At 49.9% G+C, this 24,382-nt stretch overlaps 1 protein-coding gene across 1 annotated transcript in view; it reads left to right on the top strand.

Moving 5' to 3' along the window:
* Window positions 1–21,712, top strand: part of map3k10 (mitogen-activated protein kinase kinase kinase 10) — an 83,713-nt gene extending 62,001 nt beyond the window's left edge. Inside the window, exons 2-10 of the mRNA XM_085973271.1 lie at window positions 170–350; window positions 1,610–1,758; window positions 5,277–5,452; window positions 6,820–7,060; window positions 7,874–7,996; window positions 12,775–12,913; window positions 15,728–15,840; window positions 16,782–17,522; window positions 20,788–21,712. Of these exons, the coding sequence (XP_085829397.1) occupies window positions 170–350; window positions 1,610–1,758; window positions 5,277–5,452; window positions 6,820–7,060; window positions 7,874–7,996; window positions 12,775–12,913; window positions 15,728–15,840; window positions 16,782–17,522; window positions 20,788–21,215 (2,291 nt within the window). The 3' untranslated portion in view covers window positions 21,216–21,712. The remainder of the gene's footprint in view (window positions 1–169; window positions 351–1,609; window positions 1,759–5,276; window positions 5,453–6,819; window positions 7,061–7,873; window positions 7,997–12,774; window positions 12,914–15,727; window positions 15,841–16,781; window positions 17,523–20,787) is intronic.
* Window positions 21,713–24,382: the final 2,670 nt, after the last annotated feature.

The raw sequence follows: 24,382 nt of genomic DNA, 5'->3' as shown, positions 1-24,382 counted from the left end.
TCCGGTTATGAATGGACAACAGGTCTCGATTTCAAAGATGAGGGAGGATGTAGGTCGGGACCATCAGAGTTCAGGAGGAACAGGAGAGGGAAGTGGTGGCCTCCCAGCGAGATGTGTGTGTGTGTGTTTTTGTTTTCTAAATTAATTTTTCTCTTCTTGTATTTTTCAGTTTTGATTCTCGAGAAGGCGGAAGATGACGACCTCGCCAACAAAACGTTGAAGATCACGGACTTTGGGTTGGCACGGGAGTGGCATCGAACGACCAAAATGAGCGCCGCCGGGACCTACGCTTGGATGGCTCCTGAAGTCATTAAGTTGTCCTTGTTCTCCAAAAGCAGCGACGTGTGGAGGTAATGGGGACACTGGAAACCGGAGCTGGACTTTACTGTGCAAGTATTCCAGCTTTCCCCGACGGCCAAAGCCTTTCCGTCACTAAGACCCCCTACTTCCACCTCCATAGCATGGCCCGTCTCCGCCCCTGCCTCAGCCCATCTGCTGCTGAAACCCTCATCTCTAGGCTCAACGCTCTCCCGGCCGGCCTCCCCTCTTCCACTCTCCCGTAAACTTGAACTCCGCTGCCCGTATCCTAACTCGCACCGCCACCGAGTCCCGTTCACCCATCGCCCCCTGTGCTCGCTGACCTACACTGGCTCCCGGTCCGGCAACACCTCGATTTTTAAAATTCTCATCCTGGTTTCCAAATCCCTCCATGGAACCCCTGCAATTATCCTCCAGCCCTACAACCTGCCGAGATCTCTGCGCTCCTCCAATTCTGGCCTCTTGTGCATGCCATAGAAACATAGAAGATAGGAGCAGGAGTAGGCCATTCGGCCCCTCGAGCCTGCTCCGCCATTCAATGAGATCATGGCTGATCATCCAAATTCAGTACGCTGTCCCTGCTTTCTCCCCATATTCCTTGATCCCTTTAGCCTTAAGAAATATATCTAACTCCTTCTTGAATATATTTAATGAATTGGCCTCTACTGCCTTCTGTGGTAGAGAATTCCACAGGTTCACCACTCTCTGGGTGAAGAAATTCCTCCTCATCTCAGTCCTAAATGGCTTACCCCTTATCCTTAGACTGTGACCCCTGGTTCTGGACTCCCCCGTCATCGGGAACATCCTTCCTGCATCTAGTCTGTCCAGTCCTGTTAGAATTTTATAAGTTTCAATGAGATCCCCTCTCATTCTTCTAAACTCCAGTGAGTACAAGCCCAATCGACCCAATCTCTCCTCATATGTCATTCCTGCCATCCCATGCCCCACTTCCATCGCTCCACCATTGGTGGTCATGCCTTCAGCCGCCTAGGCCCTAAGCTCTGGAATCTCCTCCCTAAACCTCTCCGCCTCTCCTCCTTTTAAGATGCTCCTTAAAACCTACCGCTGACCAACCCATCCTAATGTCTCCTCTGTTGGCTCGGCGTCAATTTTTGTGCAATTTACGCCCCTGTGAAGCACCTTGGAACGTTTTCCTACGTTAAAGGCACCGTATAAATGCAGGTTGCTGTTGTTGCAGCACGGATAGTAACCCAGTGTGGGACTGAAACATACAGCCCAGGGATGTCCTCTTGTGTTCTCCAAAGGTTTTGATTCTCGCTTTCTTCCTCAGTTTCGGAGTCTTGTTGTGGGAGCTGCTGACCGGCGAGGTCCCGTATCGTGAGATCGACGGGCTGGCTGTAGCTTACGGAGTGGCCGTGAATAAACTGACCCTCCCCATCCCATCCACCTGCCCCGAGCCCTTTGGCAAGCTCATGGAAGGTAGGTGCCCCGTGCACGTGATCCAATGACGACGCGTCTCAAACGTTACCGCACAGACAGGGTGAAAGATTCCCCCGTCAGTAATTTTACAACGAAAATGCCCAGCACAAGGGCAAAACAGAAATCTATTAAAATTACCGCCACGCAGGATTCCATCGCCTGAACCATGGCTGGTCACGGAAGTCATCTTCTGGGAGGTCTTACGTGTCGCATCGATGTCTTTGCTCTTTCAAAGAGCCGGCACAGGCACGATGGGCTGAATGGCCTCCTTCTGTGCTGTATCGTTCTATGATCTGAATGTCACAAAGTGTGTTGGCGTACTTGCACTCACAGACTGGAAAGATGCGGATCCATGCCCAGGATTCCCAAATTGACTGGCCGCAGATCTGAAGGGTAGGCATTTCTCCACAGGGACAAGGGGACAAAATCGGAGCGAGTCCACTCAGGTCATTGTTGTGCATCTCCACGCTTTTATTTTTTTCCAGGTTCCCACCCCTGCATGACCGGGCAAGTGGGCAGCCTTTGATGTGGTTGGGCATTTCCTCAATAACCAGAGGAAAGGTGAGCGAGAATATCTCGGGGTGATTTTCCCCCAACTCTGGAGGGGGAAAGCAGCCAGACTTTGTGCCTCCCTCTGACAGTGAGAGCAGGAGCCCACAATATAGTAAAGCCCGAGGTAGAACCAATCTGCGGCATGGCGCAGTTGGGTTATACCACAACACCCTTTGGCCATGTTAAAGACCTTTCGTTTTTTTAGCGTAACTTGGACCCCCATACTGAACTGGATATTCTTCTCCGAGGAGCACGGGGGGAGTTGCAGTGAGCGCTGGGTGCAAATCCAGCTCAGACTGATGGGAATAAAGGTCTCGTCTGGTCATTAGGCTGCTATATGGCTTGAGTTTGCACAGTCTCAGTCCAGTGCGGTGTGGGCACAGCTTACAGCGCACAGCGGCCCCCCCCGCCCCACGATTGGCAATGCCGCTCAGACTGGCTTAAGGATGGTTGGTGTAGGAAGTGGAATAAATGTCAGATTGGTGCAGGGCAGAGGGAGCTTTGATTTGCTTCTGGCTGTGATTCAGCTGACCTCCGAGTGTTGGGTGCGGACCAGGGTGCCTGAAATGGAAATGGTTCCATTCACCAGCACCGACCTCCTTCGCGCTTGACGGACACTAAGAGGGAACAAGAAGAAAACTCACTTTGCTAGCGTTCAGATTTCCATCATTGTGATACAGGAACAGAGCAGAGAGAAAAAAACAAACGCTTGCATTTAGATAGCACCTTCCCCATCCTCAGGATGTCCGAAAGCACTACACAACCAGGCAAGTATTTTGAAGCAACAACAGAAAATGCTAGAAAAACTCAGCAGGCCAGGCAACATCCGTGGAGAGAGAGAAACAATCAACGTTTCGGGTCGAAACGTTTCGGGTCGAAACCCTTCGTCAGGACTGAAAAAACACAGGAAATGAAACAGATTAAAAGGCCAGTTTGGGGGCTGGGAAATGGGGATGAAAGAACAAAAGAGAAGCGAAGAGACATTAAGAGGTATTCAAAACCAGACGAGATGGTGATAGGACTAGTAAAAAGACAAAAGACGGCTCTAGATGAGGTGTGAAATGCGCTGGCAGAATGGGAGACAGCTGCCATGTGGGAGAGAGAAAAAAAGGGGGAAGGCCAAAACAAAGGTGTGGATAAAAAATATATATAAAAATTTTGAAGTGTAGTCACTGCCGTAATGCAGAGAAATAACCATTTTGCACACAGCAAGATCCCACAAACAGCAATGCAATAAATGACCAGACAATCTGTTTTTCTTTTACGGAGGTGTTGATTGAGGGATAAATGTTGGTCAGGACATATGAGAGTTATCATTTTTTGTTAAGCTTTTCTAGAACAACAAAGGTTGGAAATGGACCAATTAGCCCAACATCTTTTGTGGGACATTTAACATCATCTGAAGATCACTGAGCCCAGAAGGGGTCATCAGCTTGGATTTAAAACAATCGGCCAATGTTTTTGAAGATGTAACTAAATTAGGAAACATCCTCCCTGCATTCAGTCTGTCTAGCCCTGTCAGAATTTTATACATTTCAATGAGCTCCCCTCTCATTCTTCTAAACTCTAGTGAATACAGGTCTAGTCGACCCAATCTCTCCTCATACGACAGTCCTGCCATCCCAGGAATCAGTCTGGTGAACCTTCGCTGCACTCCCTCTATGGCAAGTATATTCTTCCTTAGGTAAAGAGACCAAAACTGCACACAGTACTCCAGGTGTGGTCTCACCAAGGCCCTGTATAACTGTAGTAAGACATCCTTGCTCCTGTACTCAAATCCTCTTGCAATGAAGGCCAACATACCATTTGCCTTCCTAACTGCTTGCTGCACCTGCATGTTTGCTTTCAGTGACTGGTGTACAAGGACACCCAGGTCCCTTTGTACATCAACATTTCCCAAATGTATCACTATTTAAATAATACTCTTCCTTTCTGTTTTTCCTACCGAAGTGGATAACTTCACATTTATCCACGTTATACTGCATCTGCCATGTATTTGCCCACTCACTCAACTTGTCTAAATCGCCTTGAAGCCTCTTTGCATCCTCCTCACAACTCACAATCCCACCCATATTAGTTGGGTTTTCAAATGGACTTCACCAAAAACAAAGTTAAAATGAAAGTTCACCCTTCCGTATTATTCACAGGTTAGTGAATCGTAGATCGCGATCAATCGAAGAGTGCGTGTCATTGCTTGAAACTAGATTACAGAGAGGCACAGTCAGAGACAAAATTCTGATGCTCGAGTCTAAATGGATTCCGGTTTCCAATACTGGATGCAAGGGGTCAAAAACTGGAGGCAAAATGCAATGGGGTTCTGCCCTTAATGACTTCGATGCACACAACCTGTGAAAGGCAGATAGTCACCATTGAACATAGCAGGAGAGAAGATGACTCCAATCCAACCGTGGTGTTCGGTGATGTCCAGAGTGAGTTTTCAAAGCCTGTAGCTTGTAGGAGGAAAGCTAGACCAAGCAAGGTAAGGGGTTTCAAGGTCTTGCAAAGCAGTGAGTTAGAGTTAGAGTGCGGTGAGTTGTCATTGCAATACAGTGAGGATGACGTGGGCAGGCAGATAGGATTTGCAGGTGAGGAGCTACCAAGGGAGGAACATTCAGAAGAGCCATGACCATATCGGTATCAATACAACAGAGACGAGCGAGATTGCGCTGTAGAGAGACTTTTGAAGTTAGCGGTGATAGAAAGATCATCCGACGGAAAGGTTTTCCTTGCATCCTGTCCAGGAATGAGATGCTGGAATAGGGCAGTGGAAGAACATCAATACTGTGATGGGGTCTAATTTGGACAACTTCAATCCCTTCTCCAATTGGGATGTCCAACACTCTACTGGACATTGGCTGTAAACCCCATACTGAACACTACGAGCAGATAATGGACAACTTCTAATTCTTACATTACGTGGTGGTTAGAGAAGTAGAGTTTCTTACTGTGAATGTGTTTGCTGACAGATTGTTGGAACTCGGATGCGCACAGCAGGCCCTCGTTCATGGTTATCCTGGCGCAGCTGGTTGCTATCGAGCAGTCGTCGCTCTTTGAGATGCCTCTGGAATCATTTCACTCCCTGCAGGAGGACTGGAAGCTGGAGATCCAGCAGATGTTCGACGAGCTACGGACAAAGGAGAAGGTAAATGAGCACGCGGACTGGTGGGTCCCGGGACAGGACCAGTTCCACCCTCCTTCCCTGGGGCACGGAGTTAGGTCCGTCGGGCTCATCTCCTTCTAGGTTGGCCGACAAATGATCTCGCTCGTGCTCCCAAGAGATGCCAACAGGCTGGACCTCCTGTGGAAAGCCTGAGTGAGGGAGCAATGGGGTGGCAGAGAAAAGAGAGGCCACTGAAGTAAATACAATCAAACGGAGCTGAGGTGGATCAGGGTGCTAACTGACCCTTCTCCATCACAGAAGCTCTGGAACCTAGAGTGAGACTGTAACGTTATGTAGACATTCATATAGGGCCGTCCTACCCCAATGCAACAGCAATTACCCCGTGTAATTCAATATTTTATCCAAATATGTTTCTCTTTCCCTATTTAGACCCTGCCCAAAGATGGCAAGCAAAGCTGTTGCCCGCCTTAGAGCTGACTGCCTAGAAAATCAGGCCTTCCCTTGACACCCTTCCTACTATCCTACAATTATAAATACTAGTTGATCTGTGGCATTGCAGAGGGGGACTCGAGCAACTGCGGTGGGGTTAGAGGGCAGAGGGAATAATTGCACCAGGGTGCACAAATATAATTAAGTCCCCATTTAAAAGTCATACATTCTGTCCGTGTTCTTGTGTAATACCCTGATTATTTATATAGTTACAAAGCTTAGGGTGGTTTGGAAAGCATTCATTTGAGCATTGGAGTTTCTCTGCAGTACAGGCTAAGGAGCTGGGAGGGATCAAAATGAGGTGCTACAGCGCCGCCACTGGTGGAAGGATGTAATTCCAGCGTGACGTGTTTACATAGAAAAGTTCCATTATAAACGTGGAAACAAGGAATTGTAACGGGGAAAAAGTTGACAAAGTGTGACAACGGAAAGTAAGGTTTTGTTGTGTTGTGTCTTCCCTCGGAGAACAGTGTGAAGTAGTGGGAGGATTCACGGGCTGACTAACATAGTCTGACAGGCCGACACGTGAAGGCTCCTTCCATGACCATAGCCATCTTTATACCTGCTGATAGGGTGGTTAGCCCTATACGGGTGGGGGGGAGGGGAGGGGTTTATGGGCTCCCACCACCCATACGATGAGGCGCGGGTCATACCACACCCACCGAATGCAACTGTCCCGCTGAACATCAACACAGAAATCCGAGGTGGTCTCCACCCGCCCAGGACTGTCTGTAGTGGGGCTCGAACCCTTCACCTTCTGACTCGGGACGGGAATGCTATCCCTGAGCCAAAGGCTCGGTCCGAAAGGATTTGTAGACAGGATCGACCATCCCTCTTGTATATAGCGCAAGGCGGTCACAATTAGCACAGGCCCCTACATCCTCTCCCTTGGGTTGCAGGAACTGCAGAGCTGGGAGGAGGAGCTGACCAGGGCCGCCGTCCAGCAGAAGAACCACGAGGAGGTCCTCCGGCGAAGGGAGCAGGAGCTGGCGGAGCGCGAGATCGACATCGTCGAGCGAGAGCTCAACATCATCATGCGGCAGCTGTACCAGGAGAAGCCCAAAGTCAAAAAACGCAAGGGCAACTTCAAGAGAAGCCGCTTGAAGCTAAAAGACGGAAACCGGATCAGCTTACCGTCAGGTGTGTGCCTCGTTTCAACAAGGACCACGCGTGGCTAAGGGATCGGTTATTTAAAAATAGACTTGCATTTCTCCAGCGCCTTTCACCACCTCAGGACGTCCCAAAGCGCTTTACAGCCAATGAAGTACTTTTTGAAGTGCAGTCACTGTGGTAATGTAGGAAACGAGGCAGCCAATTTGCGCACAGCAAGCTCCCACAAATAGCAATGTGATAATGACCGGATCATCTGCTTTATTGATGTTGGTTGAGGGATAAATATTGGGCCCCAGGACACCGGGGAGAACTCCCCCTGCTCTTCTAAATAGTGCCGTGGGATCTTTTACATCCACCTGAGAGGGCAGCACTCATTCAGGTTCCCATTTTCTTTCTCTGTCTCTTTCTCTCCCCCTGTCCCTCTTTTCCCGGAGCCCATTCCTCATGAACCTAGACAAATGAAGCCTAGATTTTCCCAATCAGGCTTATTTTGAATAAGTTAACTCCTGGCCTTAAAATAACACTGACTGGAAAAATCCAAGCTGTATTTGTCAGTAGGCTATTCAACTATGGGGGGGTATCGTAGCTGAGTCCAATTTCTCCGAAGTGCACGGGCCTGCACTCTCTCAAACCCAAATCAGCAAAGACAAGGAATCAACCCAGGGATCTTTCTGTTCTGAGTAAGCCCAGTTCCACACTGGGCAGCGAATTGAGTCATGGAATGGTTGGGGGTTGTGGTGGGGGGGGGAGAAGCCATCTTTGGTTTAATTACACAGCAGAATAAGACACGGATATACTTTGTGCTGAAAAGTAATGTGAAGGCTTGCGTCTCTTCACTAGGGTTTGAGCACAAGATCACGGTGCAGGCCTCTCCGACTGTCGACAAGAGGAAAGGTCAATCGAGCGATGGATCGAGCCCCCCTGGGAGCCCCATCGTCATCCCCAGGCTCAGGGCAATCCGCTGTGAGTATCTCGGTCAATCCGGGGCCTTTACATTAATCAGGAGCATTAGTACAGTAACAAGTTCAAATGAGCACGGTGGCATAGTGGTTAGCACTGTTGCCTCACAGCGCCAGGGACCCGGGTTCGAATCCGGCCTCGGGTGACTGTGTGTAGTTTACACATTCTCCCCGTGTTTGCGTGGGTTTCCTCCGGGTGCTCCGGTTTCCTCCCACAGTCCAAAGATGTGCAGGTTAGGTTGATTTGGCTATGATAAATTGACCCTTAGTGTTCGGGGGATTAAATACGTGGGGTTACAGGGATCGGGTGGGATATGTGTCGGTGCAGGCTCGATGGGCCGAAATGGCCTCTATCTGCACTGTGGGGTTTCTGTGATTCTGTGATTCTGTGTGAGATCATAGCGTAAGAATTAGGAGCTGGAGTCGGCCATTCGGCCCCTCGAACCTGCTCCGCCATTCAATAAGATCATGGCTGATGTTCGACCTCAACTCGACTTTCCTGCCCAATCTCCATATCCCTAGAGTCCAAAAATCTATCGATCTCAGCCTTGAATATTCCACAGCCCTCTGGAGTAGAGAATTCCAAAGATTCACCACCCTCTGAGTGAAGAAATTCCTCCTTATGTCAGTCTTATCCTGAGACTGTGCCCCCTGGTTCCAGCATGAAGTCTAGTGCACCTGGGTAGGTTCGCCTTCATTCCAGAGCGAAAGTGTATTCAGCTATTCATCAATTCTCAGAATTATAGTTGGTAAATAAGCAAACTTATCCCCACCCCTCCTATCTACTCCTCCTTAAAGCACCGATTACGCTGGAGTATGATTACACCAGCACCACCAATAGACCTTGCCTCAATGGCCCCATGATTGTCAGAAGGCTAATCGACTTTGGAAGGTATCACATTTGAGGCCGCTCGGAGTCCGCGTTTTCCAGGGTGTGGGCGGGGGGGGGTGCAGGTCACTGGTTAGTTATGTGAAGCAGGCGTCCTGGCTAATGTTTTACAGGTTCCTAGCCCCAAGGACGCACAGTCATCGTGCCCCCCCCACCCCCGACTCCACCGCGAGTCTGTGCCTCACCCGCCCATTCACACATATGTGCTTTTCAGCAGGGTGGTAATATGAGGGTCAATCAGGAGCAGGGTCGGCGAATGACCTTTGCCCTCTGATCCCAGTTACCGTGCCCCCCTCACCCCCCCCCCTCCCTCCCCCCCCCCCCCCGGGCGACGATCAGCGGACAGCCCAGGGGTGGGTCTGTCCTGCACGGAGGGACGCTCTGCCCCGTATTATCCCCAGTGATTGTCCTGAAACTGAGCATTAATAGATGATCCCTCGTCGATGTTGCCCCTCCGTTTGAGTACGTCGTTTACAGGCGTTCCCTGAATGAGGTGCTGACGCTTTCTGGGGTGCACTTCCAGTCGCCCTTCATAAGAACATAAGAAACAGGAGCAGGAGTCGGCCATTTGGCCCCTCGAGCCTGCTCCGCCATTCAATAAGATCTGATCTTCGACCTCAACTCCACTTTCCTGCCCGATCTCCATATCCCTCGATTCCAAAAATCTATTGATCTAAGTATTGAATATACTCAACGACTGAGCCTCCACAGCCCTCTGGGGCAGAGAATTCCAAAGATTCACCACCCTCTGAGTGAAGAAATTCCTCCTCATCTCAGTCTTAAATGGCCGACCCCTTATCCTGAGACTATGCCCCCTAGTTCTATGCCCCGACTTCAGTGCCTCACCCAAGTGACCAGCCTCCAGGTGCGGGCAATTCAACTCTGGAGGGCATCACAGTCCAGCCTGACGCTGCCCTTACCCGACATCCGTACAGAAGCACCTTCCAGTCAAGGGCAGGACGGCAAATCCTCTGGTGTAAAATGCAGCAATGCCGCCCTCTTGTGGCCTCTACATGCGTGTGCCTGAATTCCAAATCTGTGGAGTCTTTACATAAACGCTGTGAAAGACCTCAGGATGTCCCAAAGCGCTTTACAGCCAATGAAGTACTTTTTGAAGTGGGGTCACTGTTGTAATGTAGGAAACGCGGCAGCCAATTTGCACACAGCAAGCTCCCACAAACAGCAATGTGATAATGACCAGATCATCTGTTTTAGTGATGTTGGTTGAGGGATAAATATTGGCCCCAGGACACCGGGGAGAACTCCCCCTGCTCTTCGAAATAGTGGCCGTGGGATCTTTTATGCTCACCTGAAAGGGCAGACGGCCTCGGTTTAACGTCTCATCCGAAAGCCGGCACCTATAACATAACAGACAGACCATAACATGATAGAATTCTTCATTAAGATGGAAAGTGAAGAAGTCCAATCCGAAACTAAGGTCTTAAATCTAAACAAAGGAAACTACGAAGGTATGAGGAGTGAGTTGGCTATGATAGATTGGGGAGCTTCATTAAAAGGCATGACGGTTGATAGGCAATGGCTAACATCTAAGGAATGAATGCATGAATTGCATCAGTTATACATTCCTTTCTGACGCAAAAACACAAAAGGAAAAGCGGCCCAACCATGGCTAACAAAAGAAATTAAGGATAGTATTAGATCCAAAGAGGAGTCATATAAAGTTGCCAGAAAAAGTAGCAAGCCTGAGGATTGGGAGCAGTTTAGAGTTCAGCAAAAAAGGAGCAAGAGATTGATTAAGAGGGGAAAAATAGAGTATGAGAGTAAACTTGCAAGGAACATAAAAGCTGATTGTAAAAACTTCTACATGTAAAAAGCAAAAGATTAGTGAAGACAAATGTAGGTCCCTTACAGTCAGAAACGGGAGAATTTATAATGGGGAACAAGGAAATGGCAGAGCAATTAAACAAATACTTTGGTTCTGTCTTCACGGAAGAGGAAACAAATAACTTCCCAGAAATGCTAGGGAACCAAGGGTCTAGTGAGAAGGAGGAATTAAAGGAAACTAATATTAGTAAAAAAAAATAGTGCTGGAGAAATTAATGGGACTGAAAGCCGATAAATCCCCAGGGCCTGATAATCTGCATCCCAGAGTACTAAAAGAGGTAGCCATGGAAACAGTGGATGCATTGGTTGTCATCTTCCAAAATTCTATAGATTATGGAACAGTTCCTGCAGATTGGAGGGTGGCAAATGTAACCCCACTATTTAAAAATGGAGGGAGAGAGAAAACAGGGAACTACAGACCGGTTAGCTTAACATCAGTCATAGGGAAAATTATTATAAAGGATGTGATAACGGGATTAGACAGAGTCAACAGGGATTTATGAAAGGGAAATCGTGTTTGACAAACCTACTGGAGTTTTTTGAGGATGTAACTGGTAGAATAGATATGGGAGAACCAGTGGATGTGGTGTATTTGGATTTTCAGAAGGCCTTTGATAAAGTCCCACATAAGAGGTTAGTGTGCAAAATTAAAGCACATGGGATTGGGGGTAATATACTGGCATGGATTGAAAATTGGTTAACAGACAGGAAACAGAGAGTAGGAATAAATGGGTCTTTTTCGGGGTGGCAGGCGGTGACTAGTGGGGTACCGCAGGGATCAGTGCTTGGGCCCCAGCTATTCACAATATATATCAATGATTTGGATGAGGAAACCAAATGTAATATTTCCAAGTTTGCCGACAACACAAAACTAGGTGGGATTGTGAGTTGTGAGGAGGATGCGAAGAGGCTTCAAGGCGATTTAGACAAGTTGAGTGAGTGGGCAAATACATGGCAGATACAGTATAACGTGGATAAATATGAAGTTATCCACTTCAGCAGGAAAAACAGAAAGGCAGAGTATTATTTAAATGGTGATAGATTGGGAAATGCTGATGTACAAAGGGACCTGGGTGTCCTTGTACACCAGTCACTGAAAGCAAACATGCAGGTGCAGCAAGCAGTTAGGAAGGCAAATGGTATGTTGGCCTTCATTGCAAGAGGATTTGAGTACAGGAGCAAGGATGTCTTACTACAGTTATACAGGCCCTTGGTGAGACCACACCTAGAGGACTGTGTGCAGTTTTGGTCTCCTTACCTAAGAAAGGATATACTTGCCATAGAGGGAGTGCAGCGAAGGTTCACCAGACTGATTCCTGGGATGGCAGGACTGTCGTATGAGGAGAGATTGGGTCGACTAGGCCTGTATTCACTAGAGTTTAGAAGAATGAGAGGGGATCTCATTGAAACATATAAAATTCTGACCAGGGCCAGACAGACTGGATGCAGGGAGGATGTTTCCCCTGGCTGGGGGGGTCTAGAACGAGGGGTCACAGTCTCAGGGTACGGGGTAGGACATTTAGGACTGAGATAAGGAGAAATTTCTTCACTGAGTGGTGAACCTGTGGAATTCTCTACCACAGAAGGCTGTGGAGGCCAAGTCACTGAATATATTTAAGAAGGAGATAGATAGATTTCTAGACACAAAAGGCATCAAGGGGTATGGGGAGAGAGCGGGAATATGGTATTGAGATAGAGATCAGCCATGATCATATTGAATGGCGGAGCAGGCTCGAAGGACCAAATGGCCGACTCCTGCTCCTATTTTTCTATGTTTCTACCTCAGACAGTGCGGCACTCCCTCAGCACTGCACTGGGAGCGTCAGCCTGGATTTTTGTGCTCAAGTCTCTGGAGTGGGACTTGAACCCACAACCTTCTGATCCGGAGGCGAAGGTGCTACCCACTGAGCCACAGCCGACATCTAAAGGAAATGAATCTGTCTCGATCGGCGCTGTGTTGTTGAGACGGTCCGATGCAGCGTGGAGCCACCGGTTGTGCGGCAGCGGAACATGACCGCTAACGGTAACTGGATTGTTTCTCTCCACAGTGACTCCTGGGGAAGGCAGCCAGACCTGGGGCCGCAGCGCCGTGTACAAGCGCGAAGAGTTCGAGGGCCACAAGAAGAAAGGGCGGACCTGGGGGCCGAGCTCGACACAGCAGAAGGAGCGGCTGGGCGGGGAGGACAGGTGAGAGACCAGTGGCTGCCTGGCGGCACTTCGGCCCAGTCCCCACCACCACTGCCAGCCAATAACAACCGTCCCGATGGTGCCCATAAGTCGGAGGTCAAATGTGGGCCGACATCCCATTAGCCCTCTAACAGACCCGACGGTGTTAGGCGGCTGGGAGGGCGGAGTTGGGAGCGCGTGGGTCTGTACCTGAGCACTGCTACTCCAGCACCTTAAACTACTCAAATCTGCAGCACCGAATGACACCGGGGATAAAAGAGTTAAATTACGAGGACAGGTTTCACAGACTGGGCTTGTGTTCCCTCAAGTATAGAAAATTAAGGGGTGATCTGATCGAGGTGTTTAAGATGATTAAAAGATTCTGAAGGGGATCGACAGGGTAGATGCTGAAATTGTTTCCCCCTGGCTGGAGAGTCTAGAACCAGGGGCACAGTCTCAGGATAAGGGGTTGGCCATTTAAGACTGAGATGAGGAGGAATTTCTTCACTCAGACGGTTGTGAATCTTCGGAATTCTCTGCCCCAGAGGGCTGTGGATGCTCAGCCTTTGAGTATATTCAAAGCTGAGAGCGATAGATTTTTGGACTCTAGGGGAATCGAGGGATATGAGGATCGGGCGGGAAAGTGGAGTTGAGGTCAAAGATCAGCCATAATCTTATTGAATGGTGGAGCAGGCTCGAGGGGCCGAATGGCCGACTCCTGCTCCTAATTCTTATATTCTTATTTGAGAGGGTGGATAGAGAGAAACTATTTCCTCTGGTGGGGGGAGTCCAGAACAAGGGGGCAGAACTTTAAAATTAGAGCCAGGCCGGTCAGGGGTGATGTCAGGAAGCACTTCTTCACCCAAAGGGTAGTGGAAATCTGGAACACTCGCCCCCAAAAAGCTGTTGAGGCTGGGGGGGTGGTGGGGTGTCAATTGAAAATTTCAGAAATTAGATTGATAGGTTTTTGTTGGGTAAGGGGATTAAGGGATACGGTCAAGGCGGGTCGATGGAGTTAAGATACGGATCAGCCATGATCTAATTGAATGTCGGAACAGGCTCGAGGGGCTGAATGGCCTCCTCCTGTTCCTATGTACAGTAAAATCATCTTCAAATGACTTATAGACTTCATGGTGAAGTGAAGGAGACTTTACCACACCAGATATGTTGCTCAGTCAGGGAAGGTCTAAAGGGAGCGTTTGCTCATAATGGAACACAAGTTCTTATATAATATTGGTCACCAGGCCACATTCTGTTTCTATTCGAAATTAAGAATTGGGTATTTTTATGCTCAAGGTGAGGCGTCTGAACTCCCAAACTCAAACACTCCCAGGGCAGGTACAGCACGGGTTAGATACAGAGTAAAGCTCCCTCTACACTGTCCCATCAAACACTCCCAAGGCAGGTACAGCACGGGTTAGATACAGAGTAAAGCTCCCTCTACACTGTCCCATCAAACACTCCCAAGGCAGGTACAGCACGGGTTAGATACAGAGTAAAGCTCCCTCTACACTGTCCCATCAAACACTCCCAAGGCAGGTACAGCACGGGTTAGATACAGAGTAAAGCTCCCTCTACACTGTCCCATCAAACACTCCCAGGGTAGGTACAGCACGGGTTAGATACAGAGTAAAGCTCCCTCTACACTGTCCCATCAAACACTCCCAGGGCAGGTACAGCACGGGTTAGATACAGAGTAAAGCTCCCTCTACACTGTCCCCATCAAACACTCCCAGGGCAGGTACAGCACGGGTTAGATACAGAGTAAAGCTCCCTCTACACTGTCCCATCAAACACTCCCAGGGCAGGTACAGCACGGGTTAGATACAGAGTAAAGCTCCCTCTACACTGTCCCATCAAACACTCCCAGACCAGGTACAGCACGGGTTGGATACAGAGTAAAGCTCCCTCTACACTGTCCCATCAAACACTCCCAGGGTAGGTACAGCACGGGTTAGATACAGAGTAAAGCTCCCTCTACACTGTCCCATCAAACACTCCCAGGGTAGGTACAGCACGGGTTAGATACAGAGTAAAGCTCCCTCTACACTGTCCCCATCAAACACTCCCAGGGCAGGTACAGCACGGGTTAGATACAGAGTAATGCTCCCTCTACACTGTCCCATCAAACACTCCCAGGGTAGGTACAGCACGGGTTAGATACAGAGTAAAGCTCCCTCTACACTGTCCCATCAAACACTCCCAGACCAGGTACAGCACGGGTTAGATACAGAGTAAAGCTCCCTCTAGACTGTCCCATCAAACACTCCCAGGGCAGGTACAGCACGGGTTAGATACAGAGTAAAGCTCCCTCTACACTGTCCCATCAAACACTCCCAGGGCAGGTACAGCAGCAGAGCGCCTGCCCGCTGTACCAGTGTGACATTGTTAATCTCATGCCAGCCACCCTGTTGCCTTTGCGGGAGATTCCCAGCTCAGGGCAGTTTTGTGCATTGTGCCCAGTGTTCACCAGGACCTGGATGGTGTCTCAATCTAGTGACAAATGAACATGGACCCATGTGTCAGATACACAGAACGTTTCATAACAGCAAGTGGGGCCGGAAAAAATTTAACTTAATGAAAAGTAAATTAAAACCGCTACAAGGAAGATCATTTTAAAATCAGACTAAGAATAGTTGGACACGGTTGTAGATGCGATTTAGAAGGCGGTTAAATTGCAGTTGGTGATGGGTTGCAATAGTTGAGGTACCAAGGAGTGAGTTTTGATGGGCCGAAAGGCCATTTCTCGCGACCTTTCACCCAGCCGTCCCGCGACCTTTCACCCAACCCTCTGCCATTCTCCGCCACCGTTACTTTGCTTTGTTGTGTCTCCAGGTTGAAGTCTCTGGGGGACGGCAGCAAGTTTTGGTCTTCGAGTGCGCCAAGCCTGGGGAAAACTCCCCGGCACATTCCGATCACCATGGGATTCGCCAGCCTCACCGAGATGGGTAGGTGGTCAACTTTCATTGAATATTGAGCGCGAGAGAGAGAGAGAGAGAGGACATGAAGATTTCTGAGCTTCCCCCTCCCCCTAGTGCCCTGGACTCACGAGGGACGTTGGGAAGTCTTGCAGTTCACCTCAATATCCCTGGCCGAGGGATTGTGGATAGAAAGCAACTCGCCCAGAACTCCCCATAGTTAGCGAGTGACTCCCAGCTTCAAAGTGTGGGTGTCGGGGGTGCGTGCGGAGAGACGAACATTGCATTTCTATTGCGCCTTTCACAAGATCAGGACGTCCCAAAGCGCTCTACAGCCAATGAAGTACTTTTTGAAGTGTGGTCACTGTTGTAATGTAGGAAACACGGCAGCCATTTTGCGCACAGCAAGCTCCCACAAACAACCAGATAATCTGTATTTAGTGCTGTTGATAGAGGGATAAATATTGGCCTCAGGACACCAGGGAGAACTCCCCCCTGCTCTTCTTCAAAATAGTGGCCGTGGGATCTTTTACGTCCACCTGAGAGAGCAGACGGGGCCTCGGTTTAACGTCTCATTCGAAAGACGGCACCTCAGACAGTGCAGCACTCCTTCAGTATTGCACTGGGAGTGTCAGCCTGGAGTGGGACTTGAACCCACAACCTTCTGAATCCGAGGCAAGAGTGCTACCCACTGAGCCATGGCTGACCACTTGTCAAATCCGTTATTGGCTGTAAAGTGCTTTGGGATGATAGTAGGTTGTGAAAGGTGCTATATAAATGCAGATAATATGTTTTTAGTGATGTTGATTGAGGGATAAATATTGACCAGGACACCAGGGAGAATTCCCCTGCTTGTCTTCGAAATAGTGCCCTGGGATCGATCTTTGAGTCCTGTTGTAGAAGGCTTGCGGGTGCTGTGTAGAATTAGCACAGTCAGAATGGAACCTCACACCGACTCCATCTTTCTACAGAGGGCCAGAGTCCGAGCGGAGGGGGATACCAGTCGCAATTCGCGCTCGGCTTCCACGAGAGCGAGGGCAGTGCCACAGACGACAGCCCGCCTGTCGCCTACACACTGAGTGACAGCCTCAAGCGCTGCTCCCAGCGCAAGAAGAGTGACCTGGTGCTGCTGGGCTATGCCAGCATCCTGAGCTCGGTGGCCCTGGGCGGCGACTTGCTGGAGCTGGGACGGCAGCAGCTGCTCCAGGACGAGCAGGAGGCCAAGGAAGAGCGGAAGAAGCGGGAGGGGATCTTCCAGCGCACCAGTCGCTTCCGCAGCTCCAACAGCCCCCCCAGCCGCCTGGCGCCCCGGAGGGACGAGTCGGTCATCCCCTCCCTGGAGGGCTCGTCCTCCGTCACCCTGCTCTCGCTCTCCTCCATCTCCGACTGCAACTCCACCCGCTCGCTCCTGCAGTCCGATAGCGACGAGCCCAGCGCCTCCGAGACGCCGGGCGGGGCCGAGAGCCTCTCGGGGACGCCCGTGGCCGCCCCAACCGCCAACCCGCTGGTGGACCTGGCGGTGGAAAGCTTCAAGAAGGACCCCAAGCAGTCGCTCACCCCTACCCACGTTAGCGTGGCGTCGGCCGTCAAACGGGGACACAGGCGGATCCCGTCGGACAGCGCCATCCGGCAGCAGACGCAGACCCAGACCCAGACACAGACACACAGGAGGACTCCGTCAGACAGCAGTACGCAGAACCTAATGGACGACGGTAAGATGTCATGTACTGCCTCCGGTAATAATGGAGTACACCTGGAGTACTGTGTGCAGTTTTGGTCTCCTTACCTAAGAAAGGATATACTTGCCATAGAGGGAGTGCAGCGAAGGTTCACCAGACTGATTCCTGGGATGGCAGGACTGTCGTATGAGGAGAGATTGGGTCGACTAGGCCTGTATTCACTAGGAGTTTAGAAGAATGAGAGGGGATCTCATTGAAACGTATAAAATTCTGACAGGGCTAGACAGACTGGATGCAGGGAGGATGTTCCCCCTGGCTGGGGGGTGTAGAACGAGGGGTCACAGTCTCAGGATACAGGGTAGGACATTTAGGGCTGAGATGAGGAGAAATTTCTTCACTGAGGGTGGTGAACCTGTGGAATTCTCTACCACAGAAGGCTGTGGAGGCCAAGTCACTGAATATATTTAAGAAGGAGATCGATAGATTTCTAGACACAAAAGGCATCAGGGGGTATGGGGAGAGAGTGGGAATATGGTATTGAGATAGAGGATCAGCCATGATCATATTGAATGGCGGAGCAGGCTCGAAGGGCCGAATGGCCGACTCCTGATCCTATTTTTCTATGTTTTCTATGGACACCGATGGGTTAAGAACATAAGAACATAAGAAATAGGAGCAGGAGTAGGCCAATCGGCCCCTCGAGCCTGCTCCGCCATTCAATAAGATCATGGCTGATCTGATCCTAACCGCCAATCCACTATCACAGAACCATCTCCTGAATCTAACAGAATTAGACACACGAAATAGGAGCAGGATCAGGCTACACGGCCCCTGGGCCCGCTCCGCTACCCACAGGGCCATGACCGATCCGAACCTAGACTCATGTCCAAATTCCTGCCCGCTCCCCGTAACCCTTAATTCCCTTTACTTCTAGGAAACTGTCTATTTCTGTTTTAAATTTATGTAATGATGTAGCTTCTACAGCTTTTTGGGGCAGCATATTCCATGGACCTACCACCCTCTGAGTGAAGTAGTTCCTCCTCATCTCAGTTTTGAAAGAGCAGCCCCTTATTCTAAGACTATGCCCCCTAGTTCTAGTTTCACCCATCATCGGGAACATCCTCCCCGCATCCACCCGATCCAACCCCTTCACAATCTTATGTTTCAATAAGATCGCCTCTCATTCTTCTGAACTCCAATGAGTAGAGTCCCAATCTACTAAACCTCTCCTCATATGTCCATCCCCTCATCCCCGGGATTAACCGAGTGAACCTTCTTTGTACTGACTCGAGAGCAAGTATGTCCTTTCTTAAGTATGGACACCAAAACTGTACGCAGTATTCCAGGTGCGGTCTCACCAATACCTTGTACAACTGAAGCAATACCTCCCTATTTTGATATTCTATCCCCCTAGCAATGAAAGCCAACATTCCATTGGCCTTCTTAATCACTTGCTGCACCTGCATACTAACCTTTTGAGTTTCGTGCACCAGGACCCCCAGATCCCTTTGTACTTCAGTACTTTCCAGTTTCTTGCCATTAAGATAATAACTTGCTCTACGATTTTTCCTGCCAAAGTGCATAACCTCACACTTTCCAGTATTGTATTCCATCTGCCAAATCTCTGCCCACTTACTTAGCCTGTCTATGTCCCCTTGCAGGTTTTTTATGTCCTCCTCACTCACTACTTTCCCTCCCATCTTAGTATCATCTGCAAACTTTGATATGTTACACTCGGTCCCCTCCTCCAAATCGTTAATATAGATTGTAAAGAGTTGGGGACCCAGCACTGACCCCTGCGGAACACCACTAGTTACTGATTGCCAGTCTGAGAATGAACCATTTATCCCAACTCTCTGCCTTCTGTTAGATAGCCAATCCTCTATCCATGCCAGAATATTACCCCCAATCCCGTGATTTTTTATCTTAAGCAATAATCTTTTGTGTGGCACCTTGTCAAATGCCTTTTGGAAGTCTAAATACACTACGTCCACTGGTTCCCCTTTATCCACCCTATACGTTACTTCCTCAAAGAACTCCAGCAAATTTGTCAAACATGACTTCCCCTTCATAAAACCATGCTGACTTTGTCCTATTAAATTATGATTATCCAAATGTCCTGTTACTGTCTCCTTAATAATGGACTCCAAAATTTTACCTACCACAGATGTTAGGCTAACCGGTCTATAGTTTCCAGCCTTCTGTCTACTGCCCTTTTTAAATAAGGGTGTTACATTAGCAGTTTTCCAGTCTGCCGGGACCTTTGCCGAGTCCAGGGAGTTTTGGAAAATTATTACCAATGCGTCCACAATCCCTACCGCCACTTCCCTCAAGACCCTAGGATGTAAGCCATCAGGTCCAGGGGATTTATCCGCCTTGAGTCCCATTATTTTACCGAGTACCACTTAATGGGATCACGTCACCCCCTGGAAAAGGTCACCGAAGGGTGGTTCAGGTGAGGGTCTGGGCCACACAAATCAGGGGGGGAAAAAAACCCAGGCTCAATCCCTGGCCTGTGCAGTGTTGGCTGAGTCAGCATCTGGACTTTAAAATTGGCCTCAGCATCTTTCTTTAGGCTTCAGAGCCGGGGGGGAGGGAGGTGGCAGGGGATGGGGGGAGTTGGTTGTGGAGAGAGAGAGACGCACAACCCAGGGTTCCCATTCCTGACCTATCCAGAGGTCCCAGCTGGAAACATAGAAGATAGGAGCAGGAGTAGGCCATTCGGCCCCTCGAGCCTGCTCCGCCATTCAATGAGATCATGGCTGATCATCCAAATTCAGTACCCTGTCCCTGCCTTCTCCCCATATCCCTCGATCCCTGGGAGTGCGGAGGTAGAGAAGATGTTTGCACCTGTGTAGAGAGTCCAAAACTTAGGGGTCAATAAGACAGTCACCAATAAATCCATTAGGGAATTCAGGAGAAACTTCTTTACCCAGAGAGTGGTGAGAATGTGGAACTCGCTACCACAGGGAGTGGTTGAGGCGAATAGTATCGATGCATCTAAGGGGAAGCTGGATAAACACATGAGGGAGAAAGGAATAGAAGGTTATGGTGATGGGGTGAGATGAAGAGGGGGTGGGAGGAGGGTTGTGTGGAGCATAAACACCGGCACGGACCAGTTGGGCCGAATGGCCTGTTTATTTGCTGTAAATTCTTTGTAGTCTATCCTCTGGTCATTTTGCCAATTATCTTAAATCCATATCCTCTGGTTACTGGCCCATGAATAATTCTGGTGTCACCCCCGTTGTCTAGTCCACCTCCTGCCACTCACTGATTTTTCTTTCCATTCACTCCCAAGGCATTCCCAAGGATTCCTCCTCCGAGATCCCGCGTCTGCCAGATCCCGCCTCCTTCCTGCCCCCGATTCTGCGGCGGAAAACCTCAGAGAAGGACACGGCGCTGGAACGGCCAAAGACCCTGGAGTTTGCGCCCAGGCCCCGTCCCTCAGCCGGCCGCCCGCGGATCGACCCCTGGCGCTTCGTCTCCTTCACCCGGACTCTCAGCTCCTCGCCCGCCAGCAGCACTGAGACCCCGACCAACACTGACTCCGGCGGCAGCGCGGCCGACGAGCGCCTCGGGACCGCTTCGGACACGGGCTGCGGCCGGAGCTTGCTGGACATCGACATCGAGGGGCAGACAGCGGACGGGACGGTGCCGCTCTGCCGGGCTGACCTGGCCCTCCACAAGGAGTCGATTTACAGCGTCGAGGACGGCCACATGCGCTGAAACCACTAGGCCGCAAACCCATTGCCCCTGGCAACCAGCCACGCGACCTGTGACACCTCGGCCCTTTGACCGCGGCTTGTCAAGAGCCAGTGTTCTGATTGGACGGTTTAAAATTTGAACCATCCAATCTGTAGGCAAGACCAAAAAAAAAAAGAAATCCAACTACCTGATTGGATGAGGGAGTCATCCAATGACAGGGCTTAGCTTCACTGCTCAAATATTCAGCCCCAAAGTTACAGAAATGGCCTCGAATGGTGCAATAATAAACTTTCTGTAACCCTCCCGGTGGGGAAATATTTCCGCACAATAGCCTTCCAAAGCAGTTAATAATTGTGCGGTGTATCTAGCGTTGGCAACTCTCGATGGACCGAGTCCTTGAGGTTTCATCGTGTGACCCACCCGGTCAAACAGCCTCCCTCCCTCCCACCATCTCCAATATTTTTATTATGAATCAACCGGAGTTCAAAGAAATTAAAAACACAATTTTTTAAATGGTTCCCCCCCACCTCCTCTTATGATTTTTTCCCGGGGATTTTGCAGTGTCCCGGGCAGTCCTAGTGGGTTGGCAACCCTAGATCTATTTACTGTGGGTGTGAAGGTTAGCAGCCTCCTCTTCCCTCGCTCTACCTTTCTGCACCCACCAGAAAGGTGAGAACGAGATACGACGTCAATGCAGCACCCGGGGCACTTTGTGTTGCGGAGGTGTTTTATCGAATGGACGAAAGAAGCCAATCTCGACAGCATGATCTGGTGAAGCATTTCTCCCCATCCTGGTCCATGGGTCTCCATTGCCGTTAGTCTGTACCGAGTTAGCCCATTCCCAGTTGGAATGGGGTGGGGCTAAGGGGCATTACAGTTGGTCTCCACTTGCCTGGATGAGTGCAACTCCAACAACACTCAAGAAGCTCGACACCATCCAGGACAAAGCAGCCCACTTGATTGGCACCCCATCCACCACCTTAAACATTCACTCACTCCACCACCGGTGCACCATGGCTGCAGTGTGTACCACCTACAAGATGCACTGCAGCAACTCGCCAAGGCTTCTTCGGCAGCACCTCCCAAACCCGCAACCTCTTCCACCTAGAAGGACAAGGGCAGCAGGCGCATGGGAACACCACCACCTCCAAGTTCCCCTCCAAGTCACACACCATCCTGACTTAGAAATATATCGCCGATCCTTCATCGTCACTGGGTCAAAATCCTGGAACTCCCTCCCTAACAGCACTGTGGGAGCACCTTCACCACACGGACTGCAGCGGTTCAAGAAGGCGGTTCACCACCACCTTCTCGAGGGCGACTAGGGATGGGCAATAATTACCGGCCTTGCCAGCGACGCCCACATCCCATAAGCAAATTTTTTAAAAAGTTGGTCTCGGTGACTGTGTGTGGGAGGTTGCGGGGCTTTGTGTTGAGCGCAATGCGACTCGGGTGTGGTGTCTCCATCTCGGTCAAACAGGAAGCTGGCGCTCACTGTTTAGGTTACGAAGAGTAACCACCCATAATCGGAGGGCTGCTGGCACCTGTGAAACCGTACCCCTCGAGTCACTGCCTCGGGAAGGGGAAAGGCTGTGGGGGTGGAGGGAAGAGAAGAGGTCATTGAGCTAAGAGGAGGAGAGGAAGCTAGTTGGTGCAGCGCGCATCTCCGTGAGGGCAACTGGGGTCATGCACAATTGGAGAAATGCATCATGAGAGAGAATGCTTTTCAATTGGCATGGAATCGGGGTCTTGTGATCTGTTGGGTCCAGAGATTTCAGATCAGCTGTCCAAGTGTGTCTTCCAATCGAGGCGGGGGAGGGGGAAACGCTCACAATTTAACTTGGGCCTCAACAATCTCGTGTACACTTGTAAAGTGCCAAGCCTTTCACATGCTCAGGATTAGACCCGTGCTCTTGGCCACGCCCACTGGTTTATCTCCCAGAAGGTCATTGGAGGAAAGTTGAACAAAGTCGCACTGACTCGAGTGAACAGGGCTGCTAATTAAAAGGGAGGACGCCGTTCATTTCTCATGCGAAAGGGACACGCCTGTACAGAGCCCTGGTGCCTTTCTGTCCACATTGGGTTTAAGGTTGTGGGTCAGAGGATGGCTGGGGGCAGCCAGTATGTGCTGAATTTTCTCTTCAGTGAAATCACGAGCTCCCAATTTCCGAGATTGAAACGAAACAGAAAACGTAGAGAAGTACAGCAGAGAATCGAGCAGGAAGTGTGGAGGAGAGCTGTAAAAGGAAATAAGCGGGCAAAGAGAGAGTACGAGAATAGATTAGCAGACAACATAAAAGGGAACACCAAAAAAGTGTTTTATAAACATATAAAGAGTAAAAGGATAGTTAAAGGAAGGGTGGGGCCAACTAGGCACCAAAAATGAGATCTTCGTGTGGAGATCGAGGGCATGGCTGAGGCACGGAATGAGGACTTTGAATCTGTCTTCACAAAATTGAAGAGGATGTTGCCAATGTCACAGTGAAGGAGGAGGTAGTAGAGAAATGAGATAGGATAAAAATAGATAAAGAGGAGGCACTTCAAAGGTTGGCCGCGCTCAAAGTAGAAAAGTCACCCGGTCCGGACGGGATGCATCCTAGGTTGCCGAGGGAAGTAAGGGTTGATGCGCCATCAATTACTCAAAAGACTGAAGTTGAGCGAGTAACAATCAGGCTTTTATTAACTAAAGAATGAAGGTCTTGTCTCGAGTGGTCGACCCGTCCAGAATACTAAGGGACTGGGAGGTAGTCACTTATATACCTGGAATAGTGGGAGGAGTCAGCCGAGGCATGTCCAGACCTGTACCTAGTGGAATACACATACAGACACAGACAGGTATGACAGTGGTTTACCACATTCACCCCTTGTTTAAAAATGAGTCCGGCGGGGTGAAGTGTATTTAAAAGTTCGTGTATTGGAGTCTCTCCGGAGGTCTTGTCTGCCGCTGTGATCGACGTGGCGACGGCAGGGGTGGTGGAGCTTCCGGCGTCGCGTCCCGTGTAGGCTGGGGCCCTGGAGTGTAGTCCTCATGGGTGACGGTCCAAGGCGAGCCGGCTGCTGGGGTTGGATATCGGGTCGTGGGGGGGGGTGGTAATGGGTAGTGGGTTACAGCGGTCCCCGAGGGTGCGAGGTCTCGTATGGAGACTGTGTCCTCCCGCCCGTCCGGGTACGCAATGTAAGCGTACTGG

The sequence above is a fragment of the Somniosus microcephalus genome, chromosome 34 (genome assembly GCF_052327205.1).
Source record: "Somniosus microcephalus isolate GS21.2 chromosome 34, FLI_Smic_1.0, whole genome shotgun sequence".
NCBI classification, from domain to species: domain Eukaryota; kingdom Metazoa; phylum Chordata; class Chondrichthyes; order Squaliformes; family Somniosidae; genus Somniosus; species Somniosus microcephalus.
The sequence above is the reverse complement of the archived record's forward strand: the minus strand, read 5'-3'. Positions and strand labels throughout refer to the sequence as shown.